Source organism: Dama dama, chromosome X (assembly GCF_033118175.1).
Source record: "Dama dama isolate Ldn47 chromosome X, ASM3311817v1, whole genome shotgun sequence".
Classification (NCBI taxonomy): domain Eukaryota; kingdom Metazoa; phylum Chordata; class Mammalia; order Artiodactyla; family Cervidae; genus Dama; species Dama dama.
In genome coordinates this window covers 140091740-140113138 of record NC_083714.1, presented here as the reverse complement: position 1 = coordinate 140113138, position 21399 = coordinate 140091740, and the positions used below count along the sequence as shown (strand labels likewise).

Here is a 21399-nt window from a genome sequence, read left to right as displayed (position 1 = left end):
GAGGACTAGAGAAATAACCCACCAGAAGAAAACCCGTGATTCAGCTAGAGGCAAGGAAAGGGTGAGGGCGGGCCGGAGGCGACGTCGAGGCCCAGCGCCCGGGGGCCCCCCAACCAGGCCCCGCCCCGACTTCCCAGGGCTCCTGCCGACCAGGCCCCGCCCCACCTTCCCAGTGCTCCCGCCACCCCGGGCCCCGCCCCGCCGACTAGGTCCCGCCCGCTTTCCCCGGGCCCCGCCCCGGCCCGTCGCCATGTTGTTCCCTCCGTGCAGGACGGGGGCAACCGCAGACTGACCCGCGCCGTGCCGCCCACGTCTCCTGCCCGCTGGCTCCTCGACCCTCTCCACTTTTTTCCCCCTGCCCCCGGACGGACCGGCCCGGAGCTCCCGAACTTATTCCGTGTGGCCGTGAGGTGAGCGGGGCGCCGACTCCCCTCGGGGCTGGGCGGGGGCTGGGGCCGGCTGCGCGGGCGTCAGGGTCTGAGCGGAGCCCGCCGACGGCGAGTGCGGCCTGGGCTCGGGCACTGGGGCGGGGGGCGCGCGCGGCCAGTGCGGGTCACTTTTCCACCCTCCCCTCCCCCAGGAGAAGGGACAACTTGTAGCCCCGTGCCTCCTACTGTGTCTGACGCAGGTGGAAAGATGGGGTCCCACACCTACACACCCGGGGAGAGAGATACACGCCCCAAGACAGACACCCAGAAGTCCTGGAGACGCACACGGGGAAAGAGATCCTTTAGCAGCTGGGGACACACATACCCAAACACCCAGGGAGAGGGACACAGCCACACCAACCCCTGGGGGGAGAGAGGGCATATGCTACCCAGAGGGAAACACAAACACGGACAGATCCACCCAGGCACCCCAAAGCAACCCACTCTGACGTGACTCACAGAAAGAGGCGCGCACGGTTTGATACTGGCGACTTCTGACCTGCTTCCAGGTGACCTGACCCAGGTGAACGTTTGCTGAGGTGTTAGTACCACTCCCGAGACGAGGGGGGCAATATAAAACTAATCCTAGGGGCTGGAGGCGGTTTGGGTCGTTATCGGATGCGGATTCTGGCCAAGGTTTCCGAATCGTGTTCCTCTCGTTCTTCCAACTTGGTTTTTTAAAGAGACAAGATGAAAATTTTGTTTCGATTTAATTTTATTTAAGTCAGAGATTATCAGTTGGGTTTTGGGCTGTTGTTGTTGTTGTTGTTTTTCAAATGATGATACGTCCCGTGACCAGGGTTCTTTTGAGGAATGACTTCGGGTAGTTTCCAAATCGTCACGTGAACACTCTCTTTATGTAGGATTTCGGTGGCCTGATAAAAATAGATTTTGGTTGCTTTTTAAAAAATTAATGAAAAATTATTTTTCGTGCTTGTCTTTCTCTGCCATCATCATTGTAGTGGAAAATTCCTAAATTGCCTGTAATCTCAGAAACTTTTCACTGGAACAAAACTCAAGACATGAAGGAAGCTCAGTACTGTTCTGCTAGGGACTTTTAAGAAGATGGTTTTTCGTTTCTCTTTTAGAACCTTGGGTTGAAGTTACCTTCACTACTTGTCTCAAACTCTGCATCTGGTGTGGCCGTCTGGTGCCTTCAGTTTTTTGTGTGTGGGTATTGTATTAATAGTAAATTCCTCTAGTTTATACTAAAAAGCTTCTGGCTTGCTGACTTATTTACTTTGGAGAGTTTTGGGAGTTGGAGAGATTTTTGGTTTGTCATTTGGAAGGTTAGAATAGGCCGAGGAAAACTAAGTAGAACCCTGTTGGCCTTGACTCCTGGCCGAATTCTTGGAGACGAAGGAAATACTTCAGTGCTGTTCGCTCTTGTCCAAGCTCTCCTCTTTCCATTTCTTTCTTCCTCAGCCACTTCTTCTATCTAGACTGTGGTTCTCTGGAGGACTGAAGATAAGAGCCAGGATTCCGAGTAGGCCCCTGTGAATTTAGAACCTCTGCAGCCTTTTTTGTTTCACACATGTGAGAGAGTGCTGCAGGCGTCTATAAAGACCAGGGGTGCTGCTCAACATCCTACAATGCCCAGGACAGCTCCCCATGGAGAGTTGCCCAGCCCAGAATGTTGCTTGTGCCGGGGTTGAGAAATCCCGCTTGACGTCAGTCCATGTAACTCCAGAGCTCATGGTCAGTGCTTCTGTTAAGTCCTTCAGATGTGCTGTGGGTTCCTGTTTAGGAAACCTCCCGGACTTGGGAACTTGAAGAGATCTCCCTTGACTAAGAGACATATTCATCCATTTGAAAGAGTAAGAGTGACCAAAAAATTTCTGATAACAGAAATCCCCCCACCTTTCTATTTTGTCAGCAAAAGTGTTGAGAGGAACTCGAGGGGCATTTAGGGCCTTTAAAGCAGACTTAGGAAATTTGGTTTCAGTATTATTCCAATTGTCAGCAAACATTTTCTGAGTAGCTCTTCAGTTGCTGATAAAAAGGTGCTAGTGATACCAAGGGCAGTGGGGAGTCCCCCCCTCCCCGAAGCATACAGTCTGGACACAGTCATGAGATCCGGTTCTAACTTTGTCCTCCCACAAAGTTCATTACCCAACCTACTCAAGGTCGTGGGCCAGGTGGTGTTAAACAAAACATTTGCACACCAGCACATAGGTACCTGTTTCATGGTATTTACTGTGTGTGGTGAAATGGGGAAAGGTTGATGTGTTTCTCTTTTTCTTTTTGTTTTCAATTTTATTGGAGGAGGTCATGGCAGCTCACTCTAGTATTCTTGCCTGGAGAATTCCATGGACAGAGGAGCCTGGTGGGCTACAGTCCATGGGGTCGCAAAGAGTCAGACATGACTGAGCGACTATCCCACAGTTGGTTTACAGTGTATAGTTTCCAGTGTGTGGCATAGGGACTCAGTTATACATATATACATACTCATTCTTTTTCAGATTCATTTCCCATGTAGGTTATTACAGAATATTGAGTAGAATCCTCTGTGCTACTCAGTTGGACCTTGTTGATTATCTGTTTTGTATATAGTAGTGTGTGTATGTTAATCCCAAGCTCTGGTTGATGTGGTTTTGATAGCTTTGTAAGTTGAACACTTGTGAATATTTACAAGAAACAAATCGGGAAGCCATTCTTGTTGAGCATAAAATTCTTCCTTAAATTAGCTTCAGTGGACAATAGTTCTGCATGGATTTTATCAATGAATTCAAGAAATAAGCGATAAAAATTTTTAATTGATTTTTGCATTTTTTTTCTGACTTTTTCCGGCATGTTTTCATCATGCCTAAAACTAGCCCCTTCAGTCATGTACTGCTTCATTCTGGTGGCAGATGTAACTCCTAGGTGAACTTTGTGAGTGAGAGGAGTCCCAAAGGCCCTGGAAGTTCCCTGGTGGCATAGTGATTAGGACTTGGGGCTTTCACTGTCGTGGCCTGGGTTCAGTTCCTGGTTGGGGAAACTGAGATCCTGAAAGCTCTGCAGCACGGCCAGGAAAAAAAAAAAAAGATTGGCTCTGTTTAGGAATTGCTGTGAGAGTGTTATTCATTCGGTCAACATGGCATCTTTTGTGAGGAGCTTTGCTTTTTGCCTCGTGCTGATGGACACTGAGTGTGTTCATTGCCAATGAAGAGATTTCTCTGCCTTGTATCAGGAGTTGTCTGCTGTGGGGTAGAGGGGATGCTGAATTACACACCTAACATGATGGCTATCAAGTGCAGTCTACCAGAGGGATGTGTGCTCTGTTACTACCAGAAGGGCTTTATCCTGGGGAGGATCAAGAGAAATTGGTGCAGGAGGCCCACCCACTGGCCTCTGGGGAGTCTTGCTCTATGTTACACTTGGTTTGCTGCTCTGGCCACGTTAGGTTACATTTCTTTCTTTGTAAAATGGAGAGCTGGTTGTACTTTGTAATGCCTGTGTGGATCTATGACACCAAGTAAAGACGTCAAATTATTGGCTTCCAAATACAGATATACCTCGGAGATGTTTTGGATTTGGTTTCAGACCAGAGGTTTTGGTTTTCCACTGCTTATGAAAGTTATAAGACGTTAATACCATACCTGTGTATCATGCCTTAAAAAACCAACATACATACTTTAATTAAAAAATAGTTCGTGGCTGAAAATTGTTAGCCATCGTCGGCGCCTTCAGTGAGTTGTAATCTTTTTGCACTGCTGGTAGCACTGATCACAGATCACTGTAACAAATATAATAATGATGAACAAGTTTAAAATAACCCAAGAATTATGAAAACGTGACGCAGAGACAAGCAGTGAGCAAATACTGTTGGAAAATGGCGTTCATCAACTTGCTTCATGCAGAGTTTGCCAGAAACCTTCAGTTTGTAAAGAGCCCCTAATAACTGAAGCGCAGTAAAAGGAGGGCTGCCTGGAGTTCTGCCTCAGGCAAGCTGGTGAAGCAACAGAAGGAAACAAGCCAAATGGAAAAGTGTGTGTGTGAGAAACAGGTCTCACTTGAAAGGTAGCTCAGTAATAACTTTGTTAATCAAAACCAAGGAAAAGAAAATAGAGCCCGTGACTAAGTAGATCATCAACAGAACATGTATTAAGAATTTTTTTTTGAGGGGGGTGGTGAACTCACCAAAGGCCCCAGGGCGTTTGGAGAGCTGTGATGCAGATGAAAGGTCAAGGTTCCTGTGGGAGGAGAGCTCGGGGACCCAGGTGTGGAGGTGGAGGAGGGGCCCGGCTGCCCTGGGTTGGAGAGGCGAGGCTGGAGCTTGCCAGGAAGCCTGGGGGTGCCTGTGCTCTGGAGAGAACTTCCCTAGCGTGACTCTTGGCATGGCACGTGTTGTGAAGTTGAGCTCTGGGTGTTTGCACATCCTGGGTTCTTCCATTACCTTCTGTTAATTTTTGACCATGCCGGGTGCAGAGTAGGGCTTGCTGGTGCTTATCACGAACATAGAGAGGATGACGAGCGGTGAGCGAATGTAGGTGAGGTCGCAGCTAGATCAGCACAGGCTGGGGAGAGCCAGCCCTGTGTCTGGGAAGAGGAACAGGGCGAGACTCACCACACTGGCTGCCCTCAACCTGCTCGTTTGAGTGCAGGGACTCAGAACACAGGCCCCACTGTGTCCACGGCCTGATGCCTTCCTAGTGTCTGCTATTGTTAGAGGGGGACGGAGAAACAGTATGGAACAGCTTGCTACATTCATCCCGTGGCCCCATTCATTATCTGGGAGTGAAGGATCACAGAGCACGGCAGCCAGTGAACCGACTGCTGGGTCAGTGTGGGCTGAACCGTTTTCATCCCAGGTTCTTGTGAACTGAGTTAGGTTTTGGGGGAACAGAGGCTTGGGTCATTTCCAGAAGGTTCACTCTTGTGAGAGGGGCTGTATTTGTCCGTGTTGGAGAAGTCTGAAAAGCGCCTTACGGATTTCTCTTCCTGGCACTTGCTCTGTGACAGCATATCACAGATAACGGAGGGTTTGACTGATTTAACAGGTTCGCAAATATCAGAACTCGCTGGAGTGCGGCATGTGGCTAGGCGACTGCTCTCATGGGCGCAGGCTCGCGCTGGGGTGTGTAATCAGAGCAGTGACTAGGTGGACACACCTGAACATACATCTGTGGTTTCGATGGAAGTCAGAACAGAAGAGCTGCTGGAAGGCCACGCGTTGGTGAATACAAAGCATTTCCAAAATGAGTTCCAGTTCTCTTCAGTAAAATTTCAGAAATGTTTGGGAACAAACAGCTGCTACCCTCATACTATGTTCCGCATTAATATTTGTGCAGCACTTGATTTTTATCATGCTAGCCCCAGGGAACACCGCCTCCCAAAGATACGATGTCATAGAAAGGAATGTGGCGTGACCTACCGCGAACTCGTGAACTCCCTTTTGAGTGCCGGTCGTGCGGCATCCTGCAGACCTCCAGCACCTCTGTGATGCCCTCTGAAGTGTCATATAATCTGCCCTGCCCAGTTCCTGCACGCACTGTCGCTTGGTGTCCCCTCCCTCCTCATCTGGAGAGTTCCATCCCCAACTCCTGCTGCGAACAGTTTATTAGGAAGTAGGTCTGCTGGTAGGGAGAGGGGCCCCTGGGTGCTGAGGGGGTGTCATGGGGTCTCCCCTTGTGCTTTCTGCCCAGCCAGCTGAGAAGCGCCCCAGGCCTTGGGGGCCAATTCCCCCTTGACAACTGTTTCTCCCCAGGTGGGTTTCCTGGCTCTTCGGTTTGTCACTGCTGGACCATTTGCTTTCCATCTTCCTGGTTTTGTTGCTGCCTCTCACCCACAGTTGTTTTCTTGCTGTCTTTTTTGGCTTTGTATTTTTTTTTTAACTTTTCTTATCTTTTGATGGGAGTGGAGGTCACACATGTTTGACCTGCCCTGTTCAATTATACCAGGGGGAAGTTATTCAGTCTTTATGAGCTTGGTTCATTGAGCTATAAAGCACGGGTGGTAGCATCTTGAGTTGCAGGTGACTTCAAGGTGCTCTGCGCCAGGTACCTAGTAGACACTCAGGGAACAGCGGCGGCTGATGTTATTGTAGTTATAGCATTTGTTGTTTGAGCAAACAAGACAGTGGCAGTAGGTAGGGACTGAACTGGACACGTTTCTTTTGTGGGTGAAGTGGGTGAGACAGAAGAGATTTTGAAAATGGGGAGAATAATTAGCTTGGTTTTTAGATCTGTTGAATTTGAACTGCCATCTGAATACATCAGATGACTGTATTATACAAGGAGTTGGAATTCTTATCTGGCGCCCAAGGGGCAGAATGGTGGAGGTGGACTTTAGGAATCACTAGGTGGTATATCCCAGGAAGATATGGTTTGGGAAGAGGTAAAGGCATCATGGACACAACGGACATGAGTGAGCAAACTCTGGGAGAGAGGGAAGGACAGGGAAGCCTGGCAGGCTGCAGTCCTTGGGTCACAGAGAGTCAGACATGACTTAGTGACTGAACAACAGCAAGGGCACCAGCCTGGTGCTAGATATGCTCTAAGAGAGCAAATGGCTCTAAGGGAGCGATTGGGGTTGCAGAAAGCCAATGGGGTGAGGGGCGGAGAAGGCAGGGTAGCTTTATGGACGATGAAGTAGGAAGCATTTTCAAGGTCATTGCCAGGCCGTTAGACCTAAGAGAGACAGTACTGGTGACTGAGTCCTGGCTAAGATTTGAAGGTCCCACTGATGCCTCTAGTTAGAGGTGTGGTAGTTGCAAGACCCTTTCCCATTTGGGCCTCCATTATCTTACTTGTTTTTTTTTTTTTAAATGCCCTCAGAAGGGTACTCCTTCTGAGATTTGATGTCAGGTAATATGTTCAGACAAATTGCTCCATCTTAGAATTCACTGTCCACTGGGTGGGCCTCTGGTGAAGACATTGGTTAGCCATGAAGGTGTGTTTGTAGAAGTGTACACAGGGCAGTCCTCAGAGGGGCACGTTTTTCTTCAATTGCTTCAGGGCTGCGTGCACCTTAGGGGTTTTAGATGAGGACTGAGAAGCCCTTGGACTGGCCTTGGGAAGTCTCCTGTGACTTCTGCTGATGCTCAGGGGAACAGAGCGGTTAAGAACCTCCATTCAGTGAGCAGGTGCAGAGTTGATCAGGCACAGTGTGAAATGTGTCATGATGGCGGAGTGAGTCTGGGCTCGGGGAGGTTTTTGTAAGCCAAGTCAACTTCAGTACCTTAGTGGGGACAAACTGCAGCATCAGCGATGGAGACGTGCGATGAAGTGAACTTTGCAGAAAGCTCCCTGCAGCGCTGTGACGTTTCTTCTCGTTTTGACCTGGTGACAGTTTCCCAGCAGAATGGCAGTCTCTAATCTCGTTCAGTCCTATATGCCGGATATACAGCTGTTCTCTTGAAACAGATCTTCTTGGGAAAGTCCACCCTCTTACTTAATTTCTCTAACAGCCCAGAAGTTCTACCTTGCTGTGGCCTCCTGCCTTGTGGGCGGGGTTGCTATACTGACTCTTCCCTGAACGTACATGGAAGTTTCTCCAGCCTTCACCCCTTTCTGCTTCAAATTAAAGATAGTAGGTTTCTTATCTAACTTGAAGAGACGAGTCAGAACCAGGGTTCCCTTAAGTTACAGCAAAGCATTGCAGATCATGTTCAGTTTGTGTTTTGTTGCTCTTAATGTATTTGTCTAACATGCACATTCACATTCATTTCTTTCACAATGCGGTCTTCTTCCTGAAATACTCTGCTCTACTTCCTAGTATAGTATTCCTATTTTGTGACTTTTATCCATTTCTTCACATTTTAATTCTGTCCCCCAAAGTGCAGCCTTAAAACTATCCCCACTCTTTTCTGTCAAGCATTTCAAGTGCCTTTTTCAGGTGCCTTCATTACAGGTAAATTTATGCTTGTTCCTTTTGAGGACTTCATTAAATAAAACAAAGAACAAAATGTTTTCCTCACTTAAAGGATTAGCAGTTTCCTGTGAATAAGTCTCTTGATTGAACTGTCACAGTTCATGGTCCAAGTGTAATATTAATGAAGTCTCATGGGTAAGGGAGAGAACCTCGAAATAGTAACAGCAAGTAAAGGTAAAAGTCTTGAGGGTCTTATGAACTACACAAATTAATCACATGAAATATACAAATGTTGCAGATGCGTATTGATCATTTCTTTTTCTAAAAAAATATTTTTAATTGATCATTTCTTGAGGTGCATACTCCATTAAGAATCTGATGAAACCTTTTTGATTCTTTCCAGAGCAAGGCTCAAGCACACAGTTCCGTCCATTCACTCACCCTTGTCTCACATGTGATTCTAGAAGGTTTTCCCATTGCAGCTTTTTCATGGACTCTCAGTTAAGCACACTCCATACCTGTACTTTCCAATGCAGTAGTCACGTAGCAACTTAAATGTAACCGAATTGAAATGAGATTAACACTTCACTTCCTCAGTTGGACCAGCCACATTTCAAGTGCTCAGTAGCTGCATGTGGTTTGTGACTACTATATTGAATGTAAGAACATTTCCTTCATCACAGAAAGTTGTGTTGGAGCACACTGCTCTCTACTTTCAGGATAATTTAAGAAAATTGAGTTCCTTAACCAAATCTATTTTTTTCTCCTCTCTTCTCCCTACCCACTCATTCCACCACTGTTAATGATTAGTTAGTGTATCTGACTACAAAGGTACCTTGTTTTAAGCAAAACTGAGAGTTTATATTTCTTAAAAGTTCAATTAGATGCCTGATCTTCATAAAAGAGCACTTACGGAATGACTTCTTTAAGTAGGATGAGCTGTTCTGACTTCGTGATATAGCGTGGTTTGATTTGTAGAGTTTTTTCCTTCTCCAGCTGTCTCTGAGGTAATGCTCAGTGGTCACCTAGATAACGTGTTTTCATCTGGCAAGTTGTGCCTCCCAGGTTGGTCTGTGCCTGTGCTATTTGCTTAATTCGTTTTGTTATGCCCCACTTCTTGCTGTAGAGATAGTGCCCGTTATTATACTTAATGACCTCCTTGCCATGCCTTGTTCAGCAGGACAACCAGGAAGACCGGAAATAAAAGAGGGGAGCTAAAAGGCTGTTAAGCGAGACACACCTGCATTAAGAGATAAGGAAATAAATACAGCTTAGGTGAAAAGAGAAACAATGGAGGGATGAACCATGCTTTTGTGGCCTTGGTTAGTTTCTTTGAGCCTCAGTTTCTTAAGCTGTGATATGAAATAAAGTGGTGTGCCTCTAACTGGGACATTTAAGAGTGAGTGCAAAAGAAACATGTGATTTTGAAAAGAAGAAAAAAAAAGATTTGTTCCTAAATTTAAACCAGGAGTGATCAATTCAGTTTAAATTTTTGGAAATGAAAGTTAGTCAAGGGGTTTCAGATTTGAAAACCTGAAAATTTGAGGAAGCTGTTTATAAACCTAGCATCCCTTCTGCCCTAGCATCCCTTTGGCAGCTTGTTAACAGGAATGTGGGTCTTCAGCGTTTCCTGTTGCATTCCAGAGTACTTATTTTAAAGTGGTTTTCTCATTTGAGTTTCAAGTAAGAATCAAATTTTTTTTTGTCTTCTCCCACATATTTTAATAGACCTCAAAAACAGAATGGGGGAAGAACTGATTGGATAGAGAAACAAAAAACTGTAAGTACGGGAAGTACAAATAGAAAAATAAGAATAGAACAGCAAGAATGAAGGAGGAAGTAGTTTACTCGTTGTTCTCAATTTAGCATCCATTTGGTACCTCAGTGTGTGGAAAGTTTTGTTCTAGATGTTGCAGACCCAAAAAAGGACCAGTGAATGGGTGGCATTAGGTGTTGTGTGTCCGTCCCAGGGAGTTGACACTGTAATTAGGAAACTATAAATGAATGAGAGCTGTAATAGAAGTGGAATGATTATGAAAATGAAGAGAAAGATTAGGTTGTGAGGGATGTGGCAAAAGTGGGCCTTTAGGTAACTAGGATTTTCATAGCTGTCAAGATGTGGGGAGGGAACTCCTAGTGCAAGATAAGGGCCTGAGCAAAGGCTGGACAGTAAATGCCTGATAGGTTTCGGGGTGGTGACCTGGAGGGTTATAAATGGGTCAAGACAAGCAGGTAGGTATGTGAGGTTGGAGAGCTGTTTGAATGCTGTGCTCAAAATCCTATATAATAAAAGTAATAAAGAAAGAAAGGGGTTTTGTTATGTGTATGAATGGAGGCAGTTAGGTCCATGACCAATAAAAAGGGTCTACCTTTAATCCATACAAACATTTCTGTTTGAGATATATATTCTCCATGCTTGAATGTGACTCCCCCTTGGTTTATTGTAATAATCAGCTTTGAAAGCCAGCATGGAGATAGAGACCAGAGAAAAGCCTCCTAATGACACACTGTCGGTAAACAATTGATAGTGCAAGATAAAAGTGTACAATTGAAAAGTTGTTGGAAAATAGTGTTATAAGAAGGAAAGGCAAAAACCACTACAATATTGTAAAGTAATTAGCCTCCAACTAATAAAAATAATTGGGAAAAAAAAAAGAAGGAAAGGGCTGGCATTCAGTGCTCTTTTAGTTTTGAGGTATCTGCTGAAAACATAGTTCATTTTCTTTCCTGCCAGTAACCTACTTAACCAACTTCCCATTCAGATTAGTGTGCACCATATTTAACATTCATTGTTGCCAGCACATGATCTTGTAATCCTAACAGAGTATTTATTGTGTGCGTAACTGGCTTATTGAAAAGGATACTGCTGAAGGGACAAGGAGATCATTTGTGGTACGTATAAATCTAATTTTAGGGTCTTATTGCTAATTCTCAGGCGGAGTGTGTGTGAGTATCAATAAAAATTTGTCTAGATTAGTTAGAATTCACATACAATAATGCTCACCTTTTTAATGTGTACAGTTCAGTTGTTTTTAGTATAGACACTAAATCATGCAATCATCACCACTAATTCTGGAGTATTTTTGTCATATACCTTCTCCGTACACACACACACACTGGAGTATTTTTGTCATATACCTTCTCCGTACACACACACACACTGGAGTATTTTTGTCATATACCTTCTCCGTACACACACACACACACACTGGAGTATTTTTGTTATATACCTTCTCCGTACACACACACACACACACACACACACCCTGTACCTGTTAGCAGTCACTCCCCATTCTCCATACACACACACACACACACACACACACACACACACCCTGTACCTGTTAGCAGTCACTCCCCATTCTCTGTACACACACACACACACACACACACACACACACACCCTGTACCTGTTAGCAGTCACTCCCCATTCCCTGGAACACAAATTTACTTTCTGCCTCTGTGGATTTGCCTATTTTGAACATTTCATATAAGTGGTATAATGTATGGCCTTTTGTGTGTGGCTTCCTTAAATTATCATAATGTTTTTGAGGTTCATCCATGTAGTTGCATGTATCAGAACTTCATTCTTTTCTGTGACTGATTAATCTTCCATTGTATGGAGAGGCCACATTTTTATTAGTTATTCATCTGTTTATGCACATTGTGCTGTTTCCATGTTTTGGCTATTATGATTAATACTGTGCTATTCATGTACAAGTTTTTGTGTGGATGTATTTTTATTTCTCTTGAGTACATACCTAGGAGAATACTGCAGTCCATGGGGTCACAAAGAGTCAGACACAACAGCGACTGAACTGAACTGATGGTAACTCTGTGTTTACCTTTTTGGGGAACCGCAGATTGTCTTCATTGTCATTGCACTACTTTGCCTTCCCACCTGCAGTGTATGACAGGTTTAGTTTTCACACACCCTCAGCAACACTTGTTATTGTCTGCCTTTTGGGTGTGAAGTGGTATCTCATTATAGTTTTCATTTGCATTTCATTACTGGCTAATGATATTGACCATTTTTGCCCATTTTTAAATTGCTTTCTAAATTACTGTTTTAAGAGTTCCTGGATACAGGTCCTTTATCAGATATATGATTTGCAAGTATTTTCTCCCATCCTGTGGATTGTCTTTTCACTTTCTTGATAGTGCCGTATGAAGCACAAAAGTTTTTGATTCTGATGAAGTTCATTTGACCTATTTTTTCATCTGTTGCTTGTGTTTTGGGTTTCATGTTGAATTATTTTTGATATAACCTGAGTTACAGAAAAATTTAGGAAGCAGTTGTCCTTAAGGTCTGGTGGATAGCAGTATTTGAAGAAAATTTAAAAGAAGATTATTTCTATTTCAGTTACAGCATTCAGTCAAGCTACGCTTTAAGTGGAAATGAAGTTTTAAAGAATGCTTCTGAGTTTGCCAACCCCTGCCTAAATTGCAGATTCAAGAGCAAAATAAATGATTGTTGTTCTTTTAAAAATATACTTTTGATATTTGAAAAAGGAGTATGAGTGTGAAATCAATTCAGGACTTCCAAGACTTGGTGTTGATTGTTCGAGATTTTCTTGCAGACTTTCGTGTTAACCTGTGAATTTTTTACATGGTGTCATCATGGCATACACGTTCTTTGGTTTTATTACTTAGTGCATTTCTACAGACTCGTGTCTCCAGTCTTCTCAAGGGCTGCAGAGCATCCCCAATTATGCATTTAGGTCATTTCCATTTGCCCCACTGGGAACATTTTCGCAATTTTTTTTCTCCCCTTGCTTTCTTTTTTTTTTGAGGGCGAGTGGTTTTAGAATGGTATGGGGGTGTATTTTTGGTGTAATCTAGAAAATGGACAACTCAGAAAAATCTGGGCATTTTTATCACAGTATAAGACATTTCCCTTAACTGAATCTTTTTCAAGATCTTGCTTCTTTACAAACGTGAAGTTGCCATGGGAGGCACGCTGATCTCAGTATTGCCTTTGCATACAGAGTTGCCTGCGGGGGGTGCCAGGAGCACGGGGGCAGGGCTTCCGGGGAGCTGAGGTCTAGCCGCCTGGCCAGGGGTGAGCAGTAGGAGGGGTTTGGGGTGAGTAGCTTACTGCAGTCTCTACTAGGAGGCCAGCCACCCCAGAGCCCGCTGACACGCTGCTTTTCTGGACTCCGCATCTGCTCAGGGATGCGGGTAGGCTCACTTCAAGGGCGTGGGCAGAAATCCTTTGGTGGCCTGCCCCTGAAGTCCTGTGGCCCCACAGCTCGTTCCTCACTCCACAGCCCCCCGCCCCCACCCCCAGGTGCTCTGCTCCCTGCTCTGGGCTCTCCCTGGCCATGTGGGTGCCTTCGCACCTCGGTCCTGCTTCCTGGTTCCAGTCGTACCCCCCACCCAGTTCCTTCCTCCTCCAGCCGGAGCTGTGCAGTGGTCAGAGCCACTTGTCCGGGTCAGAGGCCCCTGGGGTGGACACTTGCACCCCTTTCCTAGCTGTGTGACCGCCAGGAAGGAATGTCACCTCTCTGAGTCAGAGTCCTCATCCCTAGGGTAGCTGGCGGCGAGTGGCTGCAGAGATGCAAAGTCAGTGGCCTGGAGGGCTCAGTCAGCATGAGGGTGGTGGTGGTGTCCTTATTCCCCAAATGTCAAGATTTTGAAGGGTATCGTGTTTTTCATTGATTGAATTTATCAGTTGAAGGCTGCTTTATGTAAGTCCTGCAGAAATGCCCTTTGCTTTTAAAAAAGGGAGGGAGAGGAGTTTGGAACTGTTGGTTTAGATGGAAAGAGGCTAGCACTTTATTATTTTTTTTCTTCATTTATTTTTATTAGTTGGAGGCTAATTCTTTACAATATTGTAGTGGTTTTTAGCACTTTAGCACAGCCTAGTTGGCCCAGAAAACCTCCACGCTGAATTTGGTGTGTAAGACTAGGATCCTTTGGCTTCCTAATGTCGGCCTGCATTGCCCTCTGATTTGCTCTGCCTGTGACTCTTTCAGAAATTTGGCTGAAGTAATGGCCATGAAAGAAACCTGTGTGGTTTCCATGAAACTATCAGTAAAGGCTTCTTCATGTGTTTGTTCTGCAGAAGCTGTCTGCGCTCAGGTCATGAGCCTGGCACAGTGGTGAGCCGCTTTCCCTGGTGTCCATGTCTCAGTGAATCTTGCCCGCAGCCCTCTGGTAGGTCCTGCTGTCGCCAGAGTCCCCAAGCTGCAGGGTGTCCTAGAGCTTGGCCGCGGGTACGGGCTCTTGGCCTTTGGCACAGGGAGCCAGTTCTCCTTTCTGCCAGTGGCTTCTGTTAACTCACAAAGTTTGCCCTCTGCTCTGGCTGCCCAGAAAGAAGCTTCAGGATATTCTGTGCTGCCTTAGCCCAGATTTTTCTGTGTCACATTGGGTGCCTCTCCCTTGAGTGGTCCTTCTTTTATCCTTGTTGGTATTGTTCAGTTGCTCAGCTGACTTTGCGATCCCAGTGGGCTGCGGCATGCCAGGTTTCCCTGTCATTCACTATCTCCCAGAGGGTGCTCAAACTCATGTCCATTGAGTCGGTGATGCCTTGATTTTATTCTCTGGAATATGATTATTCTAAATCACGCAAAATTTGGGCAGAATTTGAACAACGAATGAAATGTTTTACATTTCATCTTAACCAGATTTTATATTTGTCTGAATGGGATACTTAGAAAAGTAGGGTGGATGCGGACACGTGAAAAATTTCTTTAAAAAAAAGTAGTTAAAGTGTAGTATTTGATTCTAGGGCTGCTTTTAGGCTGAGAAAGGTCATGGACAGCTTGCAGGTACAGTTTTCCTTTTTTTTTTTTTTTTAATTGAAGGATAATTGCTTTACAGAATTTTGTTGTGTTCTGTCAAACCTCAACATGAATCAGCCATAAACTAAGAATCTAACTACTAATATAAGTCAAACATTTCTTTTACTTTTTAATTCTTGTGTTTACTCTTAAAATTATGAAAACAGACTGAATGTATATTGCTAAGGTGAACTTTCACATTTTTTCTTTGCAGATAATGATGATGTTTGAACTGAACAATTAAGGTAAGATTTATGGCCTGTGTATTATGCTTTTCTTATTTAGATTTCTTTATAGTGTTTAGCTGATTGCTGAGGTCATCTTTTAGCTGAGTGAAGATTATTGCCTTTGGGCAATCCTAAACTGAAGTATAAAAGGCTTCATGTTACATTTTAAGGTAAGTCTTGAAAAGAACATAGCAGGATACCTTTATTCATTCAGCTTATATTAAAGAGGTTTCAAAGGATTTTTCTGTTTTTAGAGAAGAAAAAGGGAAAAATTTAATGTTTGTAAGCTAATTATGTTATGTTAATGATAATTGCATCAAGCTAACTTTTGTTAGATGTCAGTGGGAAATAAGATAGTTTATATAATTATCATATGTGTGTCTATATTCAGTGCTGCAGCTAGACTGAGAGAGTTGTGTATGTCTATATAGGTTGTTTGAGCAAATGCCAGCATACTCCCAAATAAGATATCTGGGAGGCCCCAAATTATATATGGGAAATGTAAAAAATGTACCTGTTTCCTGGTGTGTGAGTCTAGCATATCCCAAATCCTACATTATTATGCAAGAAGAAAAGAACTATCAAAGTATCCTGATAAAAGTTATGATTACAAATCTCAAGGAATTTCTAAGACTTAATTCGGGAGATATGTAACCTCTCATCTGGGTGGAGGTTGTTAGATTGCATAGTCTGGTTTATAATGTGATATAGGATATTAACAAGTTGATGCTGTGCAGTGGAAGTTTGTGTCTAGCAAGGCAGTTAGAGACTTTAACTAGAGTCTTGGGCTAAATGATAGACTAGGACTGAGCATGTCTTTTACACCCTTACAACACAACATGAAACGTCCGTGTTTATGTATCTTGAAAACCCTGGGAAAGGAACAGTCCTAGAATGAGGGGCTGCTGGGGGAAGTTTACGGTGTTAGGGATGACTGAGCGTTCTGAAGGCCAACAGTTACTTAGGTGCAGTGGGTGGGGTCGCCAGCAGGGGGAGCAGCGTGGGCCAGGGTAAAGGTGAGTTTGTGGGCTGAGCCTGGGATCTGAATTTCACTTCCATTTGACAGTACATTTCTGAATGGCTGATGCCAAGAATGGGGAACAGGATCAGGTGTCTTGCCTTAGAAGTTGGACTTAGACCTGAGTCTGGAAGACCACTAAAGAATGTTAAGGAGGGGACATTAGCAGATGCTTCCCCAGTAGCTCAGTGGTAAAGAATCTGTCTGGAATCCACCTGAAATGCAGGAGTGGCAGGAGACGTGGGTTTGATCTCTGGGCTGGGAAGATCCCCTGGAGGAGGAAATGGCAACCCACTCCTGTATTCTTGCCTGGAGAATCCTATGGACAGAGGAGCCTGGCGGGATATGGTCCTTGGGGTCGCAAACAGTTGAACAGGACTGAGTAACTAGTACTTTCACTTTCTCTATGTAAGAATAGTTGGTGTGCATTTTTGGTTTTGCTACTTTTTTTTTCTGGGTTGAAGTCATGTAAGCAAGATCCCAAAGAATTAAACAAAGGAAATGATTTAGTGCACTGTTACTATGTCAGGAAATGAAGGGGTTTGAGATAGTTTCAGTTTCCTTTCCGACAGTAATTTAGCCTGGGCACTGGGCAGAACCATGTGCTGAGGTTGGAAAGTCTCCAGGTAGTATGTTCCCTGATTGCCTCACCAATTTAAATTGTATAGATTATAGTAGTAATTGCTGTAGTAATTTCAAAGAGCCGATAAGAGCAGCAAGTTGCCACATGTTTGTGAGAATAGTGTGTGCCATGTAGTAGGAGATGAAGAATTCACGCTGGTTATGGGAAGTGTTCAATTACGTTATACTGGGTCATGCTTGTGTATACAGGAGGCTGCCAGATAATGCTTGTTTACTGCAGTGATTTATTTTTTCTCTTGGGTGATGTGGCTCAGCATGTGGAACCTTATTAGTTCCCCAACCAGGGATTGAACCTGGGCCCCCTGCAGTGAAAACATGGAGTCTTAACCACTGGACCACCAGGGAGGTCCATACTGCAGTGAATCTGCAAATTCATCCTAGTCAATATGGCAATTATTGTTCATGCCTTTACTGCCTTCCCATTGAGGGATTCACATTATCTACTTTCATGTGAAAGTTAATTACCATTTTTGCTGTAGGGCTGTGCTGTCCAGTACAGCTGTTTGCTCTTTAAATGTGACTATTCAAATTAGTTAAGACTATATAAAATTTAAAGTTCATTTCCTTTCTTCCACCAGGCACAAGTTCAGTGCTCAATAGCCATGTGTAGCTAATGGCTGTCATATCAGACAGTCCACATGGAGGATGTCTCCTTCATTGCAGAAAGTAGTGTTAGATGGTACTACTCTAAAGATTGTCTTCTTTTACAAATTTTAATATCTTTAAAGCCATTTTATACTGAAATATTTACAGACTAAATGCTGTAATTTGATTCAGAATAATTTGGGAGAAGGGAAAAGGGGATACTATGGAGGAAATAGGATTTGCTCTAAGTTGATAATTGGCAAAACTAGGTTTAGGGTCTGTGCGGTATCATTATATTATTCTCATTATTCCAAAATTGTGTATGTTGGACATTTTCCATAACAAAGAGTTAAAATAGAAGCCTTAAATATGAACAACGCTCCCACCAGGCTGTAAATGGGTGTCTGAATCTCCATATGCCACCCCACCCCACCCTTACCCTCCTCACTTCCCCAGGCTGGTGCAAGGGGCAGTCTAGTCCTTCCCCAGGGCTTCCCCTTAAAGCATGGGTACCATACCACATTTTGGTTTAAGGTTCATTGCATTCCCTCTCGAAATACAAGTAACAAACAGCCCAGGCTCACATTTGTCCAGAAGTGTTGGAGCAACTCAAATGAATCTTGTGGGTAGAATGTGCTAGGTTATCATATATATTATTATGATAAAAATTCCATTGGTGCTGACATTAATGTCAGCCAATGCAAAAAAGTGTCCCCAGTGAAGAGAACAGAGTCCTTTACTCAAGTGGTTGGCTTTGGTCTGTTCACAGCCAGATCAGTAAACTCTGTCTCTTGTTCCCTGCTTGCCAGCTCCTCTGGTGATAGTGTCGGGAAAGAGAAAGAGGGGATTGTCTAGAAGCCCCCTGGCCTGAGAGGAAAGCCATCAGTGAACACAGTCACCATGCCACCAGAGGGCGGTTTGCAGTTGCTCTAGAAATGTGCCCACTTCGGTCTCCTGCTGCCTCTCTAACAAATGGTGGCAGGGCTTGTTGTGAGCTGAGAAGATGGTTTGGGGGTTAGACTCGACTTTGAGAGCCAGCCTCAGTCAAGGGTGACTGGAGGAAGGGGAAGAACGAGCCCTCAGCAGTGGTCGTAGGGAGTGACAGCCGGGTGGTGCCTGGCGCGAGGTGCAGAGCTCAGTAGGTGACATCTCTTGCTGTCAGGTATTGCCTGCGTTTTATTTCCCTTAGCACTGATGTTCAGAGAGGCACATGGAGCTAGGTACAGGTCTAAAGGAATGTAATGGTACTCTTCTGTTTTACAGAGTTCCACAGTCAGAGATCTTGAGATTAATAATGGCAGGAAAATCATCGCTTTTCAAAGTCATTCTCCTTGGAGATGGTGGTGTTGGGAAGAGTTCTCTAATGAACAGATATGTGACTAATAAGTTTGATGCCCAGCTCTTCCATACAATAGGTGTGGAGTTTTTAAATAAAGATTTGGAGGTGGATGGACACTTTGTCACCATGCAGATCTGGGACACGGCTGGTCAAGAGCGCTTCAGAAGCCTGAGGACGCCATTCTACAGAGGTTCTGACTGTTGCCTGCTTACCTTTAGTGTCGATGATTCTCAGAGCTTCCAGAACTTGAGTAACTGGAAGAAAGAATTCATATATTACGCAGATGTGAAAGAGCCCGAAAGCTTTCCTTTTGTCATTCTGGGCAACAAGGTTGACATCAGCGAGCGGCAGGTGTCTGCAGAAGAAGCTCAAGCCTGGTGCCGGGACAACGGCGACTATCCCTACTTTGAAACGAGCGCGAAAGATGCCACTAATGTCGCAGCAGCCTTTGAGGAAGCAGTTCGAAGAGTGCTCGCTACCGAGGATAGGTCAGATCCCTTGATTCAGACAGACACGGTCAGTCTGCACCGAAAGCCGAAGCCCAGCTCGTCTTGCTGTGGAAGTTAGAGAGGTCGCCAGTGCAACCTAACCAGCTCACCCACATGCGCAGATCAGCACTGGGCAGAGAAGAGGATAAGCGTGTGCAACGATGCATCACATACTCAAAAATTCAACTAACCGTATTGCTGCCTCATCAGTGGGTGGGAGAGGCGACACATCCCCTCACGGGAGAATCCATTTACTCAGTAATGGCACCTTACATGTACCCATTGTAACGGTTGTCTAATAATGTTTAATTTAAATATGTATGTTACAGAGCTAATAAATGACCAAGACTTTATAATTAAAACACTTGAGTATTCTAGAAGTTACTGTCTTTTCCCTGGGAATATGGAGAACTACTTTTTCTATGTGTATATTTTTATGTAATTAGCATTCTGTACCTGGTTCAGGGAAAGCATGTCCTAAAGCAATAATGTTAGATATTAAAGATTAAAATTGAATGCATTTGCACTGTGGTGATTTGATTACTACTTCTTTCTCTTTATGTTCATTTTTTCACTCTGCATTATCAGAATTGACCTCACTAGTAATCACTTGTCATTTGTGTGCCACGCGTGAGCCATACCCCCTTCAACATAGAAGCCAGCTTTTATCACGTTTGGAGGAAATCCTACTTCTGGCTGGTACTTTGTGTGAGGCTAAGCGAAGACCTCTTTATCTGGGCATGTATTTATCCAGTGTCACTGAACTGTGTGGTGATTTGGTTGCAAGGAGATCTTTTGTCAATTCTGCCTCAATGACCAGACTTATTGATAAAGGAAATTACGGTCTTTTGTGGGTGTTGCGCCCTTCATGCTGATCCTGTGCTGCAGAGGCACACCGATGCCTGGACTGCATGTGCGTGAGGACAGCACCCTGGGCTGTAGAGCAGTAGGTGATCAAGGGACATGCTTTTGGCAGCGGCGGCGGGGGTGGGTGTTCGTGGTGGTCCTGTGGCAGGGGACTATGTTTTGGAACAGGTTGACTGAGATACTTCTCTCCCTGGCCTCATAGCTTGGGAGCCACTGACAAAGAATATCATTGCAGTAAGCTAAGATTTTGAAAGTCTTTAACTTCCTAACACAACGGACAGTTTGGCCATAAGCAAAACATTTTCACATTTTAAATTTGGGGAGATTAAATCTCTTCATGTTCTCAGGTTGGAGAAGACAGAGCTCTAGTTTTTATTGTTTATAATCAATTTCGCTTCTCCAAACTAGTCCTCCACTCAAAAAATAGGCATCTACTGTTAACAAGTTAGTGTATGTTATATAATGCCTTTATTTTTTTCTCTAGGGGACTTGTTTTGTTATTTTAAACCAAGCGTGCCCATTGTTTCGTGACATGCCCTTTTTGCTTAATCTGTCTGGATGTATTTCCATTATAGTAGACCAACCGCATTTATTTGCTGCATGGATGTCTCACAGTCAAGCTGTTCTTGACTGCTAGCTACTAGCAGTAGGATATTAACGTTTCCTACACCTTGGTCACCAATGGATATTAGGAGTAAATTTTTGGTTGTTTATCATTTGAATAGATGATAGAGTCACATGGTTGAAAAGTAGAAGGCATAAGGAACCAATGTCTCCATTTCCTGCTTGTGCAGGCAGCCATGTATCAGTCTCTTGGATATCCATGTAGATTTTTAGTACATAAGGAAAGCATATTGTGTTAGTTTGCCAGGGCTGCCATAACATGTGGACTGGGTGGTTTAAACAATGGGGATTTCTTTTCTTACAGTTCTGGAGGCTAGAAGTCCACGATCAAGGTGTTGACAGGTTTAGTTTTTCCTGAGTCCTCTCATCATGGCTTGTAGAGGACCTTTCCTCTGCATACAACTCTTTGCCTACCTCCCTAACCCCATCTCTCTGTGTCCAGATTTCCTTCTCTTGGAATAATACTAGTGAGATTGGATTTCCCTGTATTATACAGTAGGACCTTGTTTATTTTACATATAAGGAGCTTATTTTAACTTGAATTACCTTTTAAAAGGCCCTGTCTCCAAATATAGTCACATTCTGAGGGACTGGGGGCTAGG

General features: G+C 44.3%; 1 protein-coding gene across 3 annotated transcripts; it reads left to right on the top strand.

Moving 5' to 3' along the window:
- The first annotated feature begins 231 nt into the window (after window positions 1-231).
- On the top strand, window positions 232-19822 carry RAB9A (RAB9A, member RAS oncogene family). 3 transcript variants are annotated; one of them, XM_061135883.1, is made up of 5 exons: window positions 232-410; window positions 9951-10002; window positions 14290-14381; window positions 15222-15252; window positions 18743-19822. In XM_061135883.1, exon 5 carries the CDS (start codon window positions 18774-18776, stop codon window positions 19383-19385), a length of 612 nt encoding a protein of 203 aa, XP_060991866.1. In that variant the 5' UTR covers window positions 232-410; window positions 9951-10002; window positions 14290-14381; window positions 15222-15252; window positions 18743-18773; the 3' UTR covers window positions 19386-19822. The 3 variants fall into 3 exon arrangements, with proteins under 3 accessions (XP_060991866.1, XP_060991865.1, XP_060991864.1); XM_061135882.1 differs by lacking the exon at window positions 9951-10002; XM_061135881.1 differs by lacking the exons at window positions 9951-10002; window positions 14290-14381.
- The last annotated feature ends 1577 nt before the right edge of the window (window positions 19823-21399 follow it).